At 31.7% G+C, this 23,852-nt stretch overlaps 2 protein-coding genes across 6 annotated transcripts; both read left to right on the forward strand.

Annotated features, from left to right (window-relative positions):
- Positions 1-84: 84 nt before the first annotated feature.
- Positions 85-14,941, forward strand: LOC130443285 (phosphoinositide 3-kinase regulatory subunit 4). Of its 3 annotated transcripts, none has more exons than XM_056777848.1 (17): positions 85-305; positions 366-974; positions 1,032-1,593; positions 3,036-3,253; positions 3,320-3,537; positions 5,124-5,272; positions 6,448-6,716; positions 6,771-6,960; positions 7,021-7,247; positions 8,292-8,518; positions 9,323-9,398; positions 10,824-10,997; positions 11,058-11,231; positions 11,296-11,603; positions 14,024-14,181; positions 14,233-14,428; positions 14,544-14,941. In XM_056777848.1, exons 1-17 carry the CDS (start codon positions 214-216, stop codon positions 14,732-14,734), a joined length of 4,038 nt encoding a protein of 1,345 aa, XP_056633826.1. In that variant the 5' UTR covers positions 85-213; the 3' UTR covers positions 14,735-14,941. The 3 variants fall into 3 exon arrangements, with proteins under 3 accessions (XP_056633826.1, XP_056633827.1, XP_056633824.1); XM_056777849.1 differs by having other exon boundaries at positions 8,355-8,518; XM_056777846.1 differs by having other exon boundaries at positions 14,024-14,428.
- A 1,215-nt stretch (positions 14,942-16,156) lies between these two features.
- Positions 16,157-18,278, forward strand: LOC130443291 (peptide methionine sulfoxide reductase). Of its 3 annotated transcripts, none has more exons than XM_056777855.1 (5): positions 16,157-16,274; positions 17,038-17,215; positions 17,588-17,708; positions 17,768-17,904; positions 17,961-18,278. In XM_056777855.1, exons 2-5 carry the CDS (start codon positions 17,052-17,054, stop codon positions 18,193-18,195), a joined length of 657 nt encoding a protein of 218 aa, XP_056633833.1. In that variant the 5' UTR covers positions 16,157-16,274; positions 17,038-17,051; the 3' UTR covers positions 18,196-18,278. The 3 variants fall into 3 exon arrangements, with proteins under 3 accessions (XP_056633833.1, XP_056633832.1, XP_056633831.1); XM_056777854.1 differs by lacking the exon at positions 16,157-16,274 and adding an exon at positions 16,385-16,517; XM_056777853.1 differs by lacking the exon at positions 16,157-16,274 and adding an exon at positions 16,446-16,617.
- Positions 18,279-23,852: the final 5,574 nt, after the last annotated feature.

The raw sequence follows: 23,852 nt of genomic DNA on the forward strand, positions 1-23,852 counted from the left end.
AGTAGTGAGTGTATTGCCGAACGGTACTGAACAATCAGAATTACAGATTTACCCAGCCGAACGCAGTAAAAATCTAATTTCTATATTTTTATTTTATCTATGTTTGACATTAACAAAACAACAACACAATCGAGTATACAATCTTAGAACACAATTGTATAGTCTCCATACGTATGAATTTGATAAAATAGTGAATTTTCGAAGGGATTCATCATGGGTAATCAACTAGTGGGCATAGCGCCTTCTCAAATCTACACAGTAGACCGATATCTAACTGATATTCCAAATATAAAATTCGACACAAGGTAAGTAATGATTTATATAAATATATATATAAAACATTATTTTTTTATTATGTCCCGTAGTCTCGGAAGCACTCGGTTTTTAAAAGTAGCCAGAGCTGATTCTCAAGAGGGATTGTTAGTAGTAAAGGTATTTACGATTCACGATCCCTCGTTACCGCTCTCCCCTTACAAAGACCATTTAGAAAATGTGAGAAAGAAATTGAGCTCTGCAGTCAACTGCTCACCATATCAGAGAATTATTCTAACGGAAAAAGCGGGAATAATAATGAGGGAGTACATAAAATATAGTTTGTATGATAGAATTAGTACTAGACCGTTTTTAACGGATATCGAAAAACGTTGGATAACTTTCCAAATATTATACGCCCTCCATCAATGTCACAAAGTTGGGGTTTGTCACGGTGATATTAAACTCGAAAATATTACAGTAACTTCTTGGAATTGGGTTATGTTGGTTGATTTCGCTTCGTTTAAACCGACTTTCCTTCCGATTGATAATCCAGCTGATTATTCGTATTTTTTTGATACATCTCGTAGAAGGGTTTGTTATTTAGCCCCAGAAAGATTTTCTAGTACTAGTACTACGATAACTGAAAGTAGTTCATTAATTGCTGAAGCAAATTGTGATTCTGGTGACTTAACACCGGCTATGGACATTTTTTCTGCGGGGTAAGTTTCTTTTTATTAATAAATATCTAATAATGAATTTATTTATATTTTATTTAGATGCGCGTTATTAGAACTTTGGAACGAATTACACGTTCCTTTTGAATATTCTCAACTATTATCCTATTGTAATGGGAAATATTCTCCTCAAAAACATCTTAATAAATTAGAGGATCCTAATCTCAAGTCTCTAATATCGAACATGATAGAAAAATATCCTTCTAAAAGAAAGAGCGCCGAGGATTACTTAGCGGAATATCGTGGAACTTTATTTCCAGAATATTTTTTTTCGTTTTTACAATCGTATATGCTGATTTTTTCATCTAGTCCCATATTATCAGCCGATGAGAAAATAATTCGTTTAAAGAACGATATAAACGATATATTTACCTTTTTGGGGCCTATGACTAAGTCCAAGGAAGATAACGATAGTGATAAAACAGATAATGAAAAAATTGATAAAGGAGAATGTGAAGGACTAGTTATTATAACAGCTTTAGTGACTTCTTGTATAAGAGGGCTCCATACGTGTTCCTCTAAACTATACAGTTTAGAAATTTTATTAGAATTAGCATCGCATGCTAGCGACGAAACTGTATTAGATAGAATTGTACCTTATATAGTAAGTACTTTGTTTTATTTAATTTTTTGAAGTATTTACAAAAATATTAACTCAAGTCGCACGCTCGCAATCAAAAGTCAAAAGATTACAATTAATAGTAAAGAAAATACAAGTTTAAACTTGTAAAAATAATAATTCGTTTAGTGTTTCCCTACCTGATTCTAATGAAAGCTTTTTCATGGATGGAATAAGGTTCTTTACTCCATCTTGTTCTATACTATTCAATTATTCCGTGAGAACCATTTTGACGACAGACTTGATGGCTAGTACAATTTTTCTAGCCTTCCATAAACGCTCGATAGGATTTAAGTCCGGCCTACGCGTTGGATAATCCATTTCGACATCTTGTAAATACTACCGTAAGGAACCTGCAGTATGCGGACAGGCATTGTCCTGCATTAGGATGGAACTAGCGCAGGGAACGACGCGATTCACTAAAATTTTTTCTTTGTATCGTTTCTCTCCACCGCCTGTTTCGATAAAAACAAACTCGATTTTGATTGCTGTAAATTCGTCCTCTTCCATCGCTACAATACAAGCACATTCTGCTTACGTCTAAAGAGGAAATGGAGCCCCATTGTTCCTCAATTCAATTTATTTATTCTTTGGTAAATCGTAAACGGAATGCTCGGTGGACTGGGGTTAATTTGGGGCCAGTATCTAAGCTTTTTGCGTGGGAGTTAGCTGCTTTAAGACTTCTTCTGACTGTTCAACTACTTCTCTCGTTTCTTTGGGCTCTTGTTGGACCATTCAAGAACTTCCACTAAAAATACTGCGCGAATCTTTCTCCAGGTCTTCTGTAGACGCGTCCTCTTCTATCACTACCATGCAGACACATTCTGCTTTCGTATTAGAAAATAATGAAGCCCCATTGTTCCTCAGTTCAATCAACGTGTTCTCTAGTAAATCAAACGGAATGCTCGGTGGTGGGTTGGGGTTAATTTGGGGCTAGTATCTAAGCTTTTTGGCTTAGAGTTAGCTGCCTCAAGACTTCTTATAACAATCCAGCTACTCCTCGCGTTTCTCTGGGTTCTGAATACCTGTAAGAGCCCCATTTTTCCAATGATGTGCTGACATCTCTCTTGGATTGTATACACTGCGTCCCTATTGTGTCCAAATCTCTCGAATGTCTATCTTTTCCTTTCCCGAATCGTGTCTTCAATGGAAATTACTGTCTTAACAACGAGAACGACGTTGAACTCGGAAAGTAGCAAACTGAAACACGTTCAATGCACCGGCCACTGGATAGTTTGACTGTTCGAGCAGCTGTATCGCTTGTTGTGTTCATCTTCAGGTAGAATTATTGGTTGGTATTGAGGGAGGTGTGTACAGTTGACGTTTAATGAGTAACTGATAACTGATCAGTTATCACTAACCGTCAGCGACTTGCGATTGCGGGAGTGTCGATTTGTTTGCTTACTAGCGAATTTAATCATTTGTAGATGTATTTAGCGCACGATAGTTCCACGCGAGTCAAAATATCAGCTATAAATACAATAACAAAATGTTTAGATTTGGTTAGTAAAATATCTAGATCGGATGCTAACGTCTTTCCGGAATATATACTACCAGAACTTGCTCCCCTAGCGACCGATCCGAATACTTGTGTTAGAGCGGCTTATGCTAAAAATATAGCAACTTTGGCCGAAATAGCTTTAAGGTAAAATACTTCATTTTCACGATTACGTTAAACGAATGAATAAAAAAATATATATAATTTTTGAAGGTATTTAGAACAGATACAAAATGATTGGTACGATAATAATAATACCAATAAACAAACAGAGGAACACACGTTCAATTACGAGCTGGAATTGCAAGCTTTACACGATATGGTATCACAAACCGTAACTGCCCTTTTGACTGATACACAAGCCGTCGTGAAACAAACGATGATGGATAGCGGTATTACGAAATTATGTGTGTTTTTTGGAAAAGTCAAAGGTAATTTCAATCGATACATTTTCGGTATTTAACACGTTGTCTTCTGGAAAATAGTACTGCGCTGGAGTTAGTTTGGGACTGGTAGCTGGTCTATTTGGTTTAGAGTTAACTTTGAGTCTTCTTCTAACTGTCTAACTACTATACGCGTTTCTTTGAGCTCTTGTTAAACCGTGGAGGTTCTTCTTTCAAAAGTCCTCTTCCATCCCTACCATACAGGCACACTATGCTTTTTCAATAACGTTATTGAATTCTTGTGGTGGTGTTTCATTGACACGGCGTCTAATTTCGGCTTTTAATGCTCCGATGGTTGAAGACTTATTGGCATAAACCTGTGACTTCAGATAACCGCACAGTCAGAAGTCTGAAGGCGTTAAATCGTAATAACGCGGATGCCAATTCTGGTCACCAAATCTGGAGCAAACTCCTGCAAGATCATGTGGAACTGTCCGACTGAAACCACATGTCGAGATCAATAGCTTCCAAATGAGGCACCAGAAACTGTGTTATAATAACAACCATTGTGGAAGCATTGCTTTCTTAATGTTAGCTGTCTTTTAAGTCTTCTTCCGACTATCTAACCACTTCACGCGTTTCTTTGAGCTCTTGTTAGACTATCCAGAAGCCACTTTTTGTTTTACGTTAATTTTGATCTTGAATAAGAAAGCTACAAAACAAGAACTGTTCGACCCATCAATTCGATGTTTTTATAGTTCAAAAACGTTCTTGTTTGAACTGATCGTTTTCTGCGATTTGTTTTCCCGATTTTTTCTATGACTTCTGGTCGCTACGTTACTCTAATGGAACTGTAACAACATGTCCAGTTATTCCGATTTTGCAATACTAGTTTACGCCTGACGCGACAGCCTATTTTTGACGATTTTTACGAAATGCATCTTGCAGTATTTGGAAAACCAGCGATAGATCGCCAAAAATCGAGGCGAGTTGATCGGCATTTAATTCAAGAACTCTTCCACAAAGTATGAATGGTTCATTTAATCGAATCGAATAATATCTTCTGACGTCACAGTCACTCTACGCGTTTCTTTGAGCTTTTGTTAAATCATGGAGGTTCCTCTTTCAAAAGCGACGTTTTATTTTATGCAACAACGCGCGAATCTTTCTTCGGGTCCTTTGTACTCTCGACCTCTTCCATCTTTACCATACAAACACACTTTGTTTCGTTTAAGAAGATGATGGAGCCTCATCGTTCCTCAATTCAATTTACTTGTTCTTTGGCAAATCGGAGACAGGATCCTCGGTGGCCTGAGGTTAATTTGAGGCCAAGATCAGCTGCCTCAAGACTTCTTATAACAGTCCAGGCAATTCTCGCGTTTCTCTGGGCTCTCGTGGATTTTGTAAGCCCCAAAAAACGACAGTTTTGCCTATTGACGAAGCCATCGAAACGAAAATGGGTCCAATCGGTGAAAATAATTTTGTTTGCAATTGGTGAAATCCCTTCGCTGTTATCTTCTATTGGCAGAAGAAGAAATATTATCTAGCAACCCTCGTATAAGTTAATTTTTCTTTGATATTTCGATAATTTCATGGTTAATTGAATCGGGAAAATTATTTTTGATGTATTTTAGCAAACGACATTTTACTATCACATATTATCACATTTTTAAATGATAAAGAAGACAAAGAATTACGAGGAACTTTTTTTGATTGCGTAATTGGTGTGGCGGCTTATATAGGGTGGCACTGTTCCGGAATATTCACCCCCCTTTTACTTCAGGTAAATATTTATTACTATAACATTTAATTCATCGAAATTATGTAATACCGCCCTTTAAATATTTAGACTTTCGAAATACCAATTTGAAACAATTTTTTGTTTGATATGATTCAATTTTTCTTTTCCTCCTGGTATATTCCGGACATAACGGCGATTTTTCTGATCTCTAGGTCGTTTTTTTTGGAAACTTTTATTATTTCCTATGATTTAATTTTTCATTTTCCCCCGGTACATTATGAATCTAACTTGAATTTGAGAGGAAAATAATAGTTTTTCATCCTACAGTGTTTTACCACTCATAAAACACCAGTTTTATGGTTGCAATTCATTTCTTTGTATCTTTTAACGAATATTTTTGGTTTTATATGATTTAATTTTCCTTTTGCCCCTCGTACATTTCGTTTCGAACTATCTTTGATTTGAATGAAAAGTAAGAATTTTTCGTTCTACAGTGTTTTACGGACCTTAAAACACTAGTTTTATGGTGCTCAGCCATTTTGTTGGTATCTTTTTGAAAAATTTTAAACTTTTCTATGATTTAATTCTTCTTTACACCTGGTATGGTATAAGCCGAATCGAATTTCTATTTGTTTCGTCTTAAAGTGTTTTAAGTCTTTTAACGGCAATTAAACTGATCTCCAGATAATTTTTTGGAAACTTTTATTATTTCCTATGATTTAATTTTTCATTTTCCCCCGGTACATTACGAATCTAACTTGAATTTGAGATAAAAATGATAATTTTTCCTCTTATAGTGTTTTACGACTCTTAAAACACCAGTTTTATCGATTTTACTTATTCCCCTGGTATATTCAAAATCCATCTTTGGTTAGAAAGGAAAATGGAATTTTCTCGTCCTACAGTGTTTTACAATCCTTAAAACAGTAGTTTTTTATTGTTCCAAACTATTTTTTAATCCTTTTGAGAATTCTTCTAGTTTTTTTCATTTTTCCCCGGTATATAACTCGAATTTGAAAAGAAAATAACAATTTTTTTATCCCACAGTGTTTTACGACACTTGAAACACCAGTTTTGTTTAAATTAAACCATCTTTAATATCTTTTGAAACACTTTCATCATTTAATTTTTCTTCATCCCCTGATATTTTGTAGATAGGTAGATTTGACAGATATTTTTCCTATGAAAATTCTTTTATGTTTACATGATATTTTTAGGGTTTAAGTGATTCTTCTGAATTTGTAACGGCTAAAAGTATAAACGCAATGTCCCATTTAACAGAACTGAACCTAGTGACTAAACCATCGCTGTGCGAATTAGTCACAGAATGTTCCTACTTTTTGGTACACCCTAGTTTATGGATAAGACAAGCAGTAGCCGGTTTCATATCCACTGCGGCTAGAAACCTTCCAGTTCTGGACGTACAATGCAAAATAATACCGAAATTGAAGATCTACATGAAATATCAGTTGATACAGATAGATAAGTGAGTCGATAATAATCGAAATTATTTTTTTTTTCGAATTTGGAAAATTTTTAGACCGGAACTTCTGTTGGAATGTTTGGTGAGTCCGATACCGAGGAATGTTTATGACAGTGTCGTTAGTTACAACGAAATAGATTCGATTTTCGAGTTATTGAAGGAAAGAAGATGTTTGAGAGAGTGTGTTAATACAGGGAAAATACCAACTACGGATTATTACAGGGACGCCCAACCTAGTTTGAAAAAAGTATATATTTCTAACACGAGAGATATTTTATATCAGAGGATAATTATTTTTTTATTGTAGTTGGTTAAGAGATTGGAAGCTAACGGAATGAACGAAAATATCGAAGAGTATTTTTTGAGAATGGCGCATCATTTGAAAAAAATCAACAAGTACAAAATAATCCAATCGGAAAATAGGTTGAATAGAACTTCGGAGGGGAAAATTGAAATAAGTTCCATTAACGGATCGGTGAAAAGCCACGTGATGAATTTGGGGGAGACCCAAAAGGGGGACTACTTAACTAACAGGTTTTTATACAAAAATAATATTAGTATCTAATTTGCTTGTGCTCCATTTCTTTTTAAATCATTTTCTTAGGAAGATTGCCTCCACCTATACCTAGAAGACATTTTGTATAAGACTTTCCATCTCTTTGTCCTGCTTCCAAACTACGTAGACTCATCCTAGAGGAGACTATTTTTTTAGGAGCGTTATATCTCAATTTCCTAGTCCTTCAAAGGACTTAGGGTGATGTTTGACAGGGCAGTGAACTGTCAGAAGATCTATCAACGGTTTGATATCGTTTATGTTCATCATGAGAAGTCCATCAACCTTTATAACTTCTTAGCATCTCACAAATTGTCTTTACGTACACTTAAACTGATTCTTCAACTATCTGGTCATCATATGAAGTTCTTTAACTTTTGTAGCCTGTCTTAGATTGTCCTAGGCCACGAATATTCGTCCAAAAAGACTCTAATCGATTCTTCAACTATCTGGTCATCACTAGAAGTTCTTCAAACTGCTTAGCTAGTCACAGTCTCCAGTAAGACACCGTCTGAGTTTTCAATAATCCAATCAGTTAATTTTTGCTTCATGAAACCTCAGTACATCGTTGGTTTCAAATATAGAGTCATTGTCCCCTTTTTGGAAGGTTTCTGTTTCCTCATTGCTTATTTTTACAAATTTTTGCTAAAAAATGGTGAGAACTGGCAATTTGGTGCCCAAATACTCAATCCAGCTCCTACGGAATATCTTTATCTATCTTGCAAAGCATTTGGTACAATGGTTTTTCACTAATTTCCTATCGGATGTAGTAGTTTCAATTTAAGTGTCTGAATTAGCACCTGGAAATTGATAATTGCCTTTTTCTTAGTTACTTTGTAAGTTGTAACTGAATTTTGATAAGAGTCCATGTGTCCAAATCGTTTAAATGACCTAAGAATCCAGTAAATACGAAAATGTTTTTTACATACATTATTAATCAGGATTTTATAGAAATAATGAATTAATACCATTAGTATTACAACTTTTCGCAATGATTAATTAAAAAAAAATTCGCCTAACTTTAGACTACACAGAACTAACACTTCCGGATCAATAGACACTAACATTAACTCAGAATGGAATTATAGTACTGAAGTATTAACAAGACATTCAGAAAGTACCAATTCCGGCGGTCCACCATCGAGATCTACATCTAGCAGACCATCTTCGCCTCCGCCGGATACCAACATTCAATTTAATACCACAGAACCGTCTTCGAATGCCAGTCTACACGAAAGATCTTACATACAATGTAAGTAGTGAGAAATTTTTTTATTTTTATCAATTTGTGTATAATTATTTATATTTTATCGTAATTAGTGCTACAAATGACATAAAAAATATTTCTTAGTCCCTTAAAAACCCTTGTACAAATAATTAAAATTTTTGTGGAAGTTAAAAATTTGATAGATCAAGTTTAGATACTGGTTTAAGTGATTAATGTATAAATCAAGTTGCTGCATCATTTTATTAGAGTTTACAAGACTAGAATCACGAATTAACCATTAACTTCATCCCCTATTACCACAAAAATGTTAAAAATTTTATATTTCACCTTTAGATTTCAATCGAGTTGATTAATTGTCAAAACAAGTTGCTGCATCCTTTTTTTACAGTTTATAAGACTAGAATCACGAATTAACCCTTTAATTCATCCCCTATTACCACAAAAATGTTCTTTCAGTCACCTAAACACTAATTTTGAAGTATTTACATCATTATGAAAGTTGGAGATGAAGATTTCACATTTAGGAACCTGCCGAAGTGATTAACAGATAAATCAAGTTGCTGCATCGTTTTTTTACAGTTTAAAAGGCTACAATCACGAATTAACCCTTCAATTCATCCCCTATTGCCACAAAAATGTTAAAAATTTTATATTTCACCTTTAGACTCAAATTGAGGTGATTAATATACAAATCAAGTTGATGCATTGGTTTTTAGAGTTTTAAAGACTAAAATAACAAATTGACCCTTCAATTCATCCCCTATTACATCTTCAGATCGATAGGGAAGTTCGCATTGATCTAAATAATGATTTTTATTATTTACACAGACCGAAAATCGGATTGTTACATCGAACTGGCAAATTTGAAAAATAGACAACAGGATCACTATTTTGAAGCTTTAAGGTAAGTAAGAGAGTATAATATGAAAAATTCTTTCAAAAATGATACCATAGAGAATTTATTTTAAAACATGGTTCAAATTCATTTAATATTTACTTTCATAAAAATAATATACTACTACTTACATTGACTTTTATATAACTTTTTCGTACAAATTTTTGACTAATCACTGTATATTTTTATTTCATATTATTATTAACTTTTTTTTCTTTTGTATTTTTATCAGATCGTAGTCGTTCATCTTAGACTATTTAGTTACATTTTGTGTGACTTTTAAAGCGGTAAAAAATAGAATTAACGTCAAAAACGAATTCCAAATGATCGATTAGTGTTTTCCAATGCTTTTCGATTATTTTACTAAAATCGAGAACGTTTATAAATACATCTTTGAAGAGAAATCGATTTTTAAATAATAATAATTGACGATAATCTTGATATATGTTTTGCTTCTTTCTTTTTACTCGCTATTCCAACATTTTCTCTTTGTTCTTCTTTTCAGTTTCATAATGTATCATTTTTTTGCATAATCGTTGTATTTGTCTAATTCAATTTATTTAAGTCATAACTAAGTTCGAGAAATGCTTTAATATATTAATAAATCTATTAATACACAAGGGTATTTTCAAGCGTACTTTGGATTATTTATTACAAACTTCAAATATAATTCAGGGTTGTTTCCAAAAGAATTTATTTACTCTCGTAAAATGGTTTATTGAGATTTTCTTTTTTTTTTTTGGTAGTGCATTAAATTACTTAATATTGAATAAATAATACGGGGGCTTTTTCAAAAGTAGTTATTGTCTCTTATAAATGTATTATGGTTTTTCTTGATTATTCATTACAAACATGTAATTTAATATAATACTGGGGCACTTCCAAAAGTACTTGGAGACTTAAAACTAACAGTATAAATTGGAGAAATTAAATATAATTCATACGGTGGTACTTTCGAAAATAATTGTTGAAAACGACCTTATAATAATAATTATTTTGTTGCTCATTTGAAAATAAGTGATACGGGGGTACTTTTAAAAGTATTTGCGTTAAAAACGACCTTAATATAATAATTTTTATTGAATAATTGAAAATAAATAAGTATTACGGGGGTACTTTCAAGAATAATTATGTTGAAAAAGATATTATAATAATAATTTTTAATGAAAAATTGAAAAAAAGTGATACGGGGGTAGTTTCGAAAGTATTTATGTTGAAATTGAAAATAATGATACGAGGGTACTTTTAAAAGTATTTATGTTAAAAACGACCTTATAATAATTTTTATTGAATAATTGAACATAAGTGATAGGGGGTACTTTCAATAGTAGTATCTTCTGTATAATTTTGAAATATGGTTTTCCTCATAGTTTAAAATATTTTTTTGGGTATATATTGAACTAACTCGCAAAGTGTTATATTATATTGAAATAGAAACAAAGAATGGGTGGAACAGGCAACTTGGCGTCCACAATTACCGCCCCCGGGTTGGAGATTGAGAGGCGTTTTGATAGCCCATTTGCACGAACATAAAGGAGCCGTAAACAAATTGTGCGTTTTACCGGATACCCCGTACTTCGCCAGTTCTTCTGTAGACGGTTACGTAAGGTAAAACTTGTTCTCAAAATACCATAATCTAATTGAAATTATCACATTTTTCGATTATAGGTTATGGGATTGCGCTAAAATGGAAGGTAAAAACATCGCCAACAGATCAAAACAATACTTCAAACATTCGTCGAATATAACCGGCATGGCGGTGTGCGAAAGCGGACAATCCTTAGGCGTGATATGTCAAGATGGTTCCGTCAATATATTGAGAATAGACAACGCGAACAATAAGTAAATTACGTCACCGAAAACAACCCTCCAGAATCGTGTGAAATAAATCGATTTTTTTTTTCAGGATGACGCCCGGACAATTTCGACAATTGAACCCGTACGACGAAGGTTTCGCCGTCGACGTTCAATGTTTGGATTCGGGATCGCAGAGCGTGTTAGTTTACGCCACTCTGTACGGTTCTTTGGTCGGTTGGGATCTTAGAGCGCCGGGGGTGGCTTTCAGATTGGAAAACGGTTTAAAGAGCGGGGTTGTAACGACTTTCTGTTTGGATTCGCACCAGAGTTGGTTGATGCTCGGTACCAGTAATGGTACCCATTCCGCGTGGGATTTGAGATTCCAATTACCTATCATGACTTTTGATCATCCGTCAGGTATCGATTTCGTTTACTTTGGTTTATTCCAGGAACTCTTCTACATTTCGGTATATATATATATATATATATATATATATATATATATATATATATATATATATATATATATAATTTAATAACTGCGGTGATTATCAATTTTTTTTTAAATCTTGATTGGAACGCACCGTTTACATAATTACAGCGTCTGACGCGCGTTTCGGTTACCAAGTTATCGTCTTCAGAGACTATACCTTCCCCAACCGGTTCCATAAATTCCGACTTGGTATTTAGTAGGATGTTCGATGGTTAGGTTAGGTTATTTGCGAAAATTGGGGTTACTTTCTACATATTCGCGAAATAACTGGGGTCGTAACAAGGTTTTTATGGAATATTTTTCGATTTTTCGCGATGTTCTGAAAATGAGTGAAAGAAAAGATACCATATGAGCGTAATAGAGTGAAACAATATCATTATTACTCACATTAGCTTTACACATGGAGTAAAAGAATGGAAACATGGCCGATAGAGTGAAAAACTACCATTATTACTTGCTGAAGCCTTTTACAGGAAGTGAAAGGGAGAGAAGATGCTTGTTAAAGTGAAAAACCACTATTATTACTTGCTGCAACCTTCTAACCTTCTGCAGAAAGTGAAAGAGAGAAAAGGTGATTGTTAAAGTAAAAACCACCATTATTACTTGCTGCAACCTTCTGTATAAAGTGAAAGAAAGAAAAGATGATTGCTAAAGTGAAAAACCACCATTATTACTTGCTGGAGCCTTACACAGATAGTGAAAAAGGAAAAAGATACCTACTAAAGTGAAAAGCCACCATTATTACTTGGTTGAGCATTCTACAGATAATAAAAGAGGAAATAAATGCCTGTTCGAGAGAAAAACCACCATTATTATTTGCTGGAGCCTTCTGCGGAAAGTGAAAGAGATAAGATATGCTTGCTATAGTGAAAAGAAAAAAAGAGAGAACCGGTATGATTGAACAAGAATGAAAAAAAAAACTAATTGCGCAGGACAACCAATAACTTGCAGAAATATCAATTTTCTTAGGACCTAATATACACTAAGACTCAAATAAAACGAATTGGGCCTTAAACTACAAAATACAAAAAGTTATTTGGATTGAAAATAAAAAAAACTACAAAAAAACCTATTGAATTTTTCTAATGCTTCTAAATGCTTTGATTTTAGGTCTCTTTTGTTTTAAAGAAACATTTAGAAGCATTAATATATCAATAGGTGTAAGATATAAGAAATTTGAGTTTTGTTGTTTTTGTTTGAAATTCCCGAATAAGTAGAAAATAACCCCACTTACTTCCAATTTTCGTATTTTCAACGACATATCGAACAGATATTATTAGAAATTAATATTTTAGACGAAATTTTTGTTTTGTAATATTTATATACAAGAAATTGACATTTTTTTTCAAATTTTCGCACACAAATAAGATAATAGTCTACTATTTGATACTTAAAATGAAATTAACGAAATGGTGGTGGTATTTCAATTCTTCTTTAATTATTTTCTTTTTAATTTAGATATTAGTAGCTGTACATCAAATTTTGAAACTATATATCCACCAGAACAATTATTTCAATGGGATTTTGTTTTTCAGTCGTAAAAAGGCAATGCATATTTAAATATTAATAACCTAACAAATATACTATTGTTTTATTAAAAGTTTAACTATTATTCAAAAATTATTAACTTCATATTACATGTATTTAAAGCAATCAATCTACATACCTTTACATATAAGGCATATCAAAACAATGTGTCACACAATATTAACGAAAAATAACAACACAATATTACACAAAAAATTATATTATCATCAACCCTTTTTCCTTTTACTTCGTTTTGAAGCAATAGACAAAATTTGGAAATTTTTCACACCACACATTCCGCCATTTTGGAATTCAACTGTTCACGTTATAACAGCCATCATGGATTTAAATATACGCTATGTTGCCACGTTAAATTATACTTGAGAAATGTTTCAGATTGTATTAATTTTGATTCATACAAAGATATTATTTCAATATTGGAAATTTAGTAGTTAGTATTATCAATTTTTTCATTATTGTATAATAATGACATGTTTTATTTCAAATAAAATCATAGAATTAATATTAAAAATAAAGAGAGGGAGCTTGTTCAAATGGGTCCTAATTGCTGATAAAGAAAAACAAAATGTACCACTCTCGATCTCTCCCTACTCTATTCTGATTGGATCGCCATAATGTCGAAGTATGGACAAGCATTTTATTGGCGAGTAGAGAGAAGTAGAGAGTGATAAACCAATGCTCTTTCTCTCTTCAATCAAATAGTACAATCCCACTCACATGCCCCTCTATATTTAATATTAACTCTATGATTAAAATGGAGTTGATTGTAAAATTGATTTTTCTTCGAATTCAAAAGGTAACGTAAGAATAAAAAAAGTGATGAGTCACCCGACGGAACATTCTTGGGTACTTTCCAGCGTTCAAGGTAACAACGAAATATCTATGTGGAACATAGAAACCAGCTTCAGACAGGAAGTTTTATGGGGCAGTACCACGCCGCCTCTCTCGAAACAAGTGAGTTCGTTGGTAAATTGGAAGGAAAATATTATTTTTTATGGTTTTCAGGGTACACCACACAGCGTGTGCGCAATGTTGGGCGGTTGTATTGATAGATCTCCATTTCTTTTAACCGGTGGTAGCGATCAAAGATTGAGGTTTTGGAATTTGGGAAAATCTAGTTTTGAACAATCTTATTTGGCCATTCCAGCAGCTAGCGATCCCGTCGGTACGGCGTTGAGCTACAGACAACGAGTGATTGATGGTAAGTACCATGATGAAATATTCATTTTGATACAGAATTATCATAAATGAAAAAGTTGTTATTATCATTATTATTAATACGGGGGTGGTTTCACGTGTATTATAACCTCCTTCAGGTACTAGCGTGATATACGAAGAAGCTTGTACTATGAGAAAACTCGATAGGGGTGAAGAAATACCAAGACCGGGACCAGAACCGCCAGCTGCTGGTCATAGAGATTGCATTTCAGATATCGCTATGTGTAAAGCGTCGCAATGTTTCTTGGTAACTTCGTCTAGAGATGGTGTTATAAAAGTATGGAAATAAGGAATTCACCTCTAAACTTATTTATTTATTAGGAAAAATTAATCACGTCGTTGTCCTATTAACTTATATAACAAAAACTTTATTATTTTCGTCATATAAAAAAAAAACTTTGTGAGTTAGAAAAACATGTGATATTCTCAAATATTTTAAGTATTTTTTCAGTTTATGTAAATATTATTACATAATAAAGCGATTATTAATCTTAAATTGTTCAATTTTTTGTTAATACCTAATCAATTTCCTAAAATTATATCTTTAATACCTTCACTGCCAAAGCAATTTTCATAGTTCTATTTAATCGTATTGTATCATTAAAAATTCTAATTTACATACAAAGTTTCGCCAAAAGATATAGAGAATATTAAAAATTTAAAGAAAAATTATCTCTTAGATGAATTATATGAAAAAAATTTCTTTGGGAAGGTTAATTAAAAGTTATTCCATACACAAAGAAAATATAACTTCACAAATTTATTTCACACAAAGCACAAGTTTGTAAATGAACGTTTAAATTTTTTGACACTAAACATCTGTTTTACACTATTTTAATCACTAATTACGTAAACATTGCACATATTAAGAAGAAAGCAATAAAATATTATAAATGTTTACACATCTTTACGTAATTGGAACAACTGTCAAAGTCATCTATCGAACGCTGTAACCCACAAAACGTACCCTTCGATATGTTATGTATACTCACCTAAACCATAGATAATTTTTAACATTGACCTCCATATGATAGCACAATAAAAAGTCAGAGCACAAAACTCGTATATGCGTTTTGTGGTTTGGAAACAATACATCGATATTTATGTAAAAGAAATATCAAAATTCAAAGTAGTGTAATAACTATTTAAAATGTTCAAGTTTGAATAAAACAATAATTTACTAAGTTTTCAATAGAACAAGGCTATGCCGATAACACACATTTAACCATAGATAAACATTTACTCCATATACATACGATTGAAAGATGAAAAGTTGAATTCCGGGTACGAATTCCATATACGTGATCTGTGATTTTGTTATACATTGTTTTTAAGTTAAATAAATATCGAAATTGAGAATGCTGAATAATAACTATTCAAATAGTACATCTAGTTTAAATAAAGCAAAAATGTGTATGTACACTAAATACCTAAATATTTCACACAACATATTTAGAAGAACAATTGACAAAGTCACTAACCATAGATAACCATTTAAATTAATAGATGGAAAGTTGAATTCAGAGCTCAAAACAATACATCGATTTTGATATAAAAGAAATATTGAAATTCAGAATAGTCTAATAATATTGAAATTTCTATATAAAGTTTGTAGAATGTATATGAATGTACATGAAACATCAATTATTCGTTTCTTAATATAACTAAAACTGTCAAAGCTGTAAAAAGAATATGATTTCGTTGTCAAGACAGTAACACTAAACCATAGATAATAACTCTATATTTGTACATATGATAGAATTAAGTAAAGTTCGATTCCGAACATAAATGACATATATATGTAGATCTGTGATTTACAAATTGAAAAGGTATATGATCAATTTAATTTTTTTTTCAAACAATGTTTACCACTTCCATATTTTCTATTTATATACTTTGATAATATGAAACATTTTCACCAGATAAACACTAGATAAACATTAGGTCACATTCTAACATGTTAAGTGGCTATCATAAAAACGTTAAATTACATTAGAATCAAACATAACATCAATTTCTAGGTGATGTATAGATGTCAAATAATGTGAGGTTATCTACGTTATTTTAATAAGGTATAAATAACACTTATAAACATTTAGAAAACAATTAAATTATTTGAGTGTAGATGAATTTAGTGATAGAATAACATATAAGTGTAATAAATTGAACTTAGTAAGTGTTTTATTTATTCATTAAAGATCTTTAATTGACTACATATAAAAAATATTTCATGTAAAGTCAATCAAAACTCAATGAAAAAATAATCTTTTTAATATTAAATAATATCCATCAAATACTGCTAAAAGGTTCTTTTTTATTTATTGTATTAAGTATGCTTGAGTTAAGATCTATTTTGATAAAGAGCGTGTTTATTTTTTGACGTTTTGTTTCTTGTAAAAAGTTATCAGAAATTAACTGTTTTTGGAATGAATGTATACTCCTCTTAATGAGCTTTCTCATTTAATTTCTGTACAGATAATCATTCAACAGGAAATGATTAAATTATCTGTTGATTTTATTGCTTGAAACCACAGTTTAAAAACAAACATTTCCTGTATTACACATAAGAATACGTGTTTATAATCATTTTAGATTCGTATTTAAAAATGTCTAGTATATTACATAAAGTAACAAACCCTTTTAAAAAAGCGACATTCGGTATGGGTTGTTTTTGGGCCAACGACGCTTTGTATGGTGCCCAACAAGGAGTACTTAGAACTAGAGTAGGATATTCCGGAGGTACCACACCCTCTCCAACATACAAATCCATGTAAGAATAATACACATAAAAAAACAATCAATTTTTATTTAAAAATTCAATTTTTATTAAAATAATACTCAAATATTTATTTTTTATTGGTTAATTATACAAATAAAAACATAACCTATTCGTTATTATCATATTTCTAAACCATTGAGTTTATATTCAAGATAGAGAAATGGAACTTTGATAATTAGAGAAAACATCAGTATACTACTCTCTATCTCGCTTTATTCTATCCGGATTGGATCTTTGATGCATAAAACACCAATCAGAAGCGAGTAAAGAGAGATAGAGAAAGGTAAAACTGATGTTCTTCTAACCACACTTTTGAATGTAACATTTTGACAACTGACACAGAACATAAATAAACGGTTCTAGCGGTGATCACACTGAAGTTATCGAAATCGATTATGACCCAAATGTAATTAATTTCGAAAAACTTCTCAAATTATTTTGGGACAATCATGAATATGGTTTAACAACTAGGATAAAAAAACAAGTAAGTCGTATAAAAAAGACTTTAAGGTTTTTAAAACTTGTAACTGAACTTTTTTCAAGTATGCGTCATTGATTTTGTATCACGACGAAGAACAGAAAAATATAGCTGAGGAGTCGATGAAAAAGGAATCTCAAAATCGAAATGAACAACTGATAACTCAAATTATTCCTGCTGGACCGTTTTATCCGGCTGAAGAGTAATGAATATAGATTTTTTTATAGTTATAACGTTTAATTTTGATCAAAATTTCAGTTATCATCAAAAATACAGACTTCAAAAACATTCTTTTCTGTGTAAGGAAATATCTATTACCCCTGAACTTCTTCAAACGTCACATGCAGCAGCGCGTTTGAATGGGTACTTAGCAGGAATCGGGAAGGAGAACGACCTTGAAAACGACATAATTAAATTGGGATTGTCAAAAGCAGCTGGCGAATATTTGAGAAAAGAATTTAAAAGAAATGCTGGCGGTACTTTATACTGCTAAAATATTTCTAAATTCGATATCCAACATAAATAGAGAAAAACTATTTTATAATTATTTAAAAGCTAATTAAAAGTTTAGACTTACTGTTTTTCATTTTCACCTTTGAATTCACGAATCATTTTTCGAATTTATAATATATGTTGCAACTATTTACAAAATGAAGGTAAACTAAACAAATAGCAAGTGACAGATGTTTACATAGCTGCCACGTTGTGAATTTTTTCCTGATATTAGTATGGAATGATTTATAAATGAAACTATAATCAGTGGTGTTGTGCTAATTTTTTTTGACAGAACGCGTATATATAATTATATAGACAGGGCTGATCCTGGGTAGGTGGCCGCTCTGTGCGGTCTCATGTCCCAAATGTAACGACGGGGGGAGGGGAAGATTTTCGCCCGTCGCCAGGATCGGCTCTGTATATAACATAAAAAGGAAATGAAACTAAAATCATTATGAAACTCATTTTGTGTATATGTATATATATATATATATATATATATATATATATATATATATATATATATATATTTTATAAAATATTCCAAATAGGGATTATGTTCAGGATCTTGTGGTTGAATTTTCCTTGTTTTGTTGTCATCCACTGAACGATGAGACCTTAACCAAATTTTTACATAATCATCTGGTTTAAATAATTGTTGTGGTGGGCCGTTCATTTTTATAAATAAAAGATTTGCTAGATTTTCAATTAATATTCTATTTCTTTGTTTATTTAAAATAATATTCATATTACTGAAACCGCGCTCGCACTCAGCCGAACTGCAAGGTATAATATTTATGTATCGAATTAAGATTTCCACATCTTCAGGAATTACTTTGCCTCCAGTATCAATATAATCTCTAAACGCATTGATACATTGCATCGGTGATGTTAAATTAAATCTGGTGCATAATGACTGGATTCCATTTTCTCCATAGCCAATTTCAATATCTGCTGGCCACTCCGTTGGATCTAGTACTCGAAATTCACTTATCAAATCATTTTCTGTATGTAGTCTTCTAGTCATATTATTAATGAGACTTACAAGGAATTGATTTCTGTTAATAATAGTAATTTTTTTATTATCTGTTAAAGTTAATGCTCCTGATTTCATCACTTGAACAGCCTCTGATGCTTCTATGAGTTTGTTTCCTTTTTTAACGCCTTTTAGTGATTCCAAATAGCGAATAGTTCGACGGATTAGTTTGTCCGCATATACAATCGCTACACTTCTGTTCTGTAACGCTTCAGACAAAATAAAAAAGTTCATACATTAATGCCAAGTTAATTACAAACTGTTTAGATATGATATATTTTTTTACACTACGATCAGTTTTTGAACGAATTTCATCAGTTGCGGCTTGATGAAAATGTTCAGCAAGATATTTTAAATTTTGCCAAACTGCATTAACAGTTCTGAGAGAGAAATTGTAAGCCCGAATCACACCATACACAACACTAAAAGGCATTTACTGGCAAATTTGAATTGAATTTTAAATGCTTTTTTCAAACTAACATTTTTATTTGAATTTTAAATACTTTATTTTAATATCATATCATATAAATAATACTTTTATTTATCAATTGCATAGCATTCATACATTAAAATATTCGTTCACTTAGTTAACTACTAAATGTTATACCTACATATTTCACACGTTGCTATAAATATATATAATTATTATTTTAATCGTAATTTTGTTTTCCCTAACCTTAAATAGCTGGACGGTTTTTCAAATTTATGGTATATTAAAAAAAAATGTAAGGGTACCTAATACTGTAAAGTAATATCTAAGAAAGAAATGTCGTGCTATATGTTTTATTCAAATACGTATCAAAGGTTATAAAGTAAATTCATACAAAACGATATACATAAATGATAATAATAATCTTTATAAACAACACAAGGTCCCTTTCCTGAATAAATTCTTTGTTTTCAAAAAAGGTAGTTACGAGGGATATAAGGGCGGATGAATTTTTATTTTAATCTAAATCGGAATCTGATTCCGACGAGGACGAATCAGCTCTTAAATTAATTATTAGAGGTTCCATTTGTTTTTCCATTAAATTATCAATGTTCCACATTTTATTTCGATAAAAGCAGACATGTTGGATTGCCTTACTCCAATTGGTTTGGGTAACATTATTTAAAGCTTTAGTAAATAAAGTTTTCCTTGCCACCTCACCCTTGATTTGTGCCCATATCAGTTCAATTGGGTTGAATTCACAATGGTAAGGTGGCTCAAATGCATTTTGTCAAAATTTTAAAAGTATTAAAGCGATGACGCGTTTAGAAATGATTGAATAACGAAAATAGACAGTTTAAATTTAGTTCCATGAATATCACAGCCACTTTTAACAATAAAATTTATTTTAAAATAGAGGATAGTCAATGTATAACATAACTATAATACCACATATTAAAGAATAATAAAAATTAAAGTACATGTTTAAAATGCGCTATTATACAGTCACATAATTCTTACTGTAAAAGCGCATGTTAGAAATGTAGTTTAATTTTTAATTTTTATCAAAGTAAATAAATAACATAATAAAACAAAAGCTTACAATAATTATTAATATAAAATTTTTAGAATATAATAATAATGAATTAATGTAACGTGCAGCTGTGTGAACTTGACTTTCTCAGACATTGCTTCAGCCAATACGAATCGTTATAAAAGGTACCACTAGCATCCCATGAGCCGATCACGCGTTTTTATTGCTCTCACTACCGACCGGCCAGATTCTAGTTCGCGTTGATTTTTACAAGATTGATAATAAATGGTATATAATTTATCCATAAATAAGTGAATATGGTTAATACCATTTACTTCCGCGACAGCATCGTTAACAGAAAGCTCCAGACGATGATTTAAATTTATTCAATAATTTTGTAGCAACTCCTGACCTTTTTCCTAACATTACACTTGCTCCGTCACTGGTAAATGCAATTAAATTTTATTTCCAAATTATTTAAAAGGTATTCTGTAATGGTGGATGCTGTTTGATCGGACAATTCTATTAAATCAAAAAAAAAAAGGAATCGTGGTTCGCTGATTTTATTTATTTCGAATTTTAAAAATACAATTATTAGAGTGGATTTTTTACTTAATGTTGTAGATTCATCAATGAGAATAAAAATATTTCCATTTGTTTTAATAATTTCTGAATAAATTCTTAATTTCATATTTTTGGATATGTGATTAATTAATTATATTTGTGCAGGTATATCTGGACCGTAAACCAGGTGCCAAAATTGTTCCTTTTAATTCTTGCAATTGCAATAAATTATAATATTCGGAATATGGTCGGTCCTGTTTGGCTAAATAATAAGCAGTTCTAAATACTAAAGACGCCTTATTTAAATTGTCTATTCTCCATTCCTTTGAAATATTTACACCACGGGTTTTAGATACCCCTAAGTGCTGTATTTTGTTACAAAAAGAGCAATCTAATATTCCGGATTCGGAAAGTAATCAAGGAAACTGTCTTTTTCTTTTCTAACCACATTTCCGCACCTCAAATATTAGGCCACGAGACTTCGTCAGAATCGTTATCATTATAATTACCTACTTGTTGACGTTGCCGTTGATGCTATGGCTGCAAGTTCAACAGATTCCAGTTGATAAGGCGTTTAAATTGGTGTTGGTTACATGGCTGAATGTTGCATTTTCCTGGGTCATTGACTCATCTTCGCTGCTAGTTTTTAGTTTATTTTTAAAAAAATCGGTGATGCAACTGCTTTTTTTAAATTCAGTTGAAATTACTAATAAAATAAATACTATGAAAATCGGTATGTTTGTCGGCATTTTTCTTGGCATCACTGTAATAAACTAATAAAGTTTAAAACATCTACCAATACTAGAAACCAACATCTGGAAATTCTAGTTCACAACAAATGTATGATAAAAACTCTTAGCGTTAGCCGCAGGCCCATTTGGGTATGGCAATAAACTATACCAGGGATGAGTAACGTACGGTCCGTGAGCCGCTAGTATTAAAATTTATGTATGAAATCTTTACTTTTTCAAAATTTCATATTTTTTTCTTCTAATGTTTATTATAAATAAAGTTTAATTCCCGTTGAACCGGTTCAGGTATTTGTTTCGGTTCGGTTTGAGTTTCGGTTCGGTTTGAGTTCCGGTTCAGCAGAAAAAAAAAAACGTTCCGGACTCTGGTTCACGGTTCGGAAAAAGAAGCCGGTTCGGGTTCGGTTCAATAATAAAACATATAAAAATACGTCAAAAATTAGAAGAAAAAAAATCAGCAATTCTTTTTCATTTTTTATTCAATAAGTCAGCCAATTCTTGTTATCAGAAATCATCTTTAGTTCCGGAACGCGTTTCTGTCCAAAAAGGAAGTACCGGAACGACGTTCCGGCTCGACAACACCACTGACTATAATAACATTTAAGAGAGGGAATCTTAATTGTTTTAAACATAAACGTATTGTGTGATTTACAAATTTAAAGCCTGAAGTAATAATAAATACAAATATATTAAACTCTGATTCAACTACTTGATTTTTATAATAAATCTGACAACGCCGATGACCGTTACCACACGATTGTCAATGTGTAAAATGACATTTCTCCTCACATACGAACATTGATTTCTCATACACTTCGGGTATTTGAACTTCGAACTTTCAAATTCAATTGGTATTGAAATGATCATATTCAATTATTCTAATTTTAATTATCCATTATTATATTTCAAAGTTAAAGAAATTTGATTGGAAAATTATCAAACTTGATACAGACACTGTACTTACGTGAATTTAAAAAAAACTTTAATTGATTTATTTTATAACCTCCAAAATTGTTAATATCAATACATATTTATAAAAATATATATATCTTAATCTGATTTAAAAAGAATTGACAAGTCATTTCCAAAAGTCGCCGAAGTAGAATTCACCCAGGCAACCCAGAAATTAGTTAAATGTATTTTTATGCAGTTGGTACTTCTGTTCATACCAATATCTTTCATCCTAATTTTGAAATATCGTAATTAGAATCAACTATATCAGAAGTTCTCAAACAAATTCATTTTTATTTATGTACGTTTATGTATAAAACGTTCCTGAGAAAAATGCATAAATTTGCTATTTAACAGTTGTTATTTTTTTCAATATTTTTAGGTGTACACAGAAATAAAAATAAAATGCTTTGACAGGTTAGAATATGTCATATATTACGAAAACACTTTTTTTAGTGTGCAGCAAGTCAGCACATAAGCTCGGGATTCCCCGTGCAATGTGTACACAGCGCACGTGTTCAATCACAGTAGCATTTAGTAGAATGCGATAAAAACAAAAAAAAACTTATTTGGAAAACCGTCTAAAGCGAAAACGTGTAAAACAAGTACCGTGTAAATTGGGAGATAGGTGAACAACGAATATGTAGACAATATAAAAAGATGAACTGAAACTGTAAACATAACCTCGAAATGCGAAATTTCGACCTGTAAGAAACCGTCCTTATAATAGACAGTCTTGACGTCACATAGACGGGCAGAGCTTATACAGACTCCAAACAATTTCGTTGATAATGGTAAATGCCCATAAGCTGAAGAACTTTAACATAAAATTACCAGAAAAAAGGTATGCATTTTGTTGCTGAAAGTCTATTAGTCAAATAAACCATTTTTT

The sequence above is a fragment of the Diorhabda sublineata genome, chromosome 4, assembly GCF_026230105.1.
Source record: "Diorhabda sublineata isolate icDioSubl1.1 chromosome 4, icDioSubl1.1, whole genome shotgun sequence".
Lineage (NCBI taxonomy): Eukaryota > Metazoa > Arthropoda > Insecta > Coleoptera > Chrysomelidae > Diorhabda > Diorhabda sublineata.

Coding starts and splice junctions, on each gene's coding strand:
- LOC130443285 (XM_056777846.1), top strand. CDS start 214: ATGGGTAATCAACTAGTGGGCATAGCGCCTTCTCAAATCTACACAGTA. Junction 306..365: donor AATATAAAATTCGACACAAG/GTAAGTAATGAT, acceptor TATGTCCCGTAG/TCTCGGAAGCACTCGGTTTT. Junction 10,998..11,057: donor TCTGTAGACGGTTACGTAAG/GTAAAACTTGTT, acceptor TTTCGATTATAG/GTTATGGGATTGCGCTAAAA.
- LOC130443291 (XM_056777855.1), top strand. CDS start 17,052: ATGTCTAGTATATTACATAAAGTAACAAACCCTTTTAAAAAAGCGACA. Junction 17,216..17,587: donor TCTCCAACATACAAATCCAT/GTAAGAATAATA, acceptor AAACGGTTCTAG/CGGTGATCACACTGAAGTTA. Junction 17,709..17,767: donor CAACTAGGATAAAAAAACAA/GTAAGTCGTATA, acceptor ACTTTTTTCAAG/TATGCGTCATTGATTTTGTA.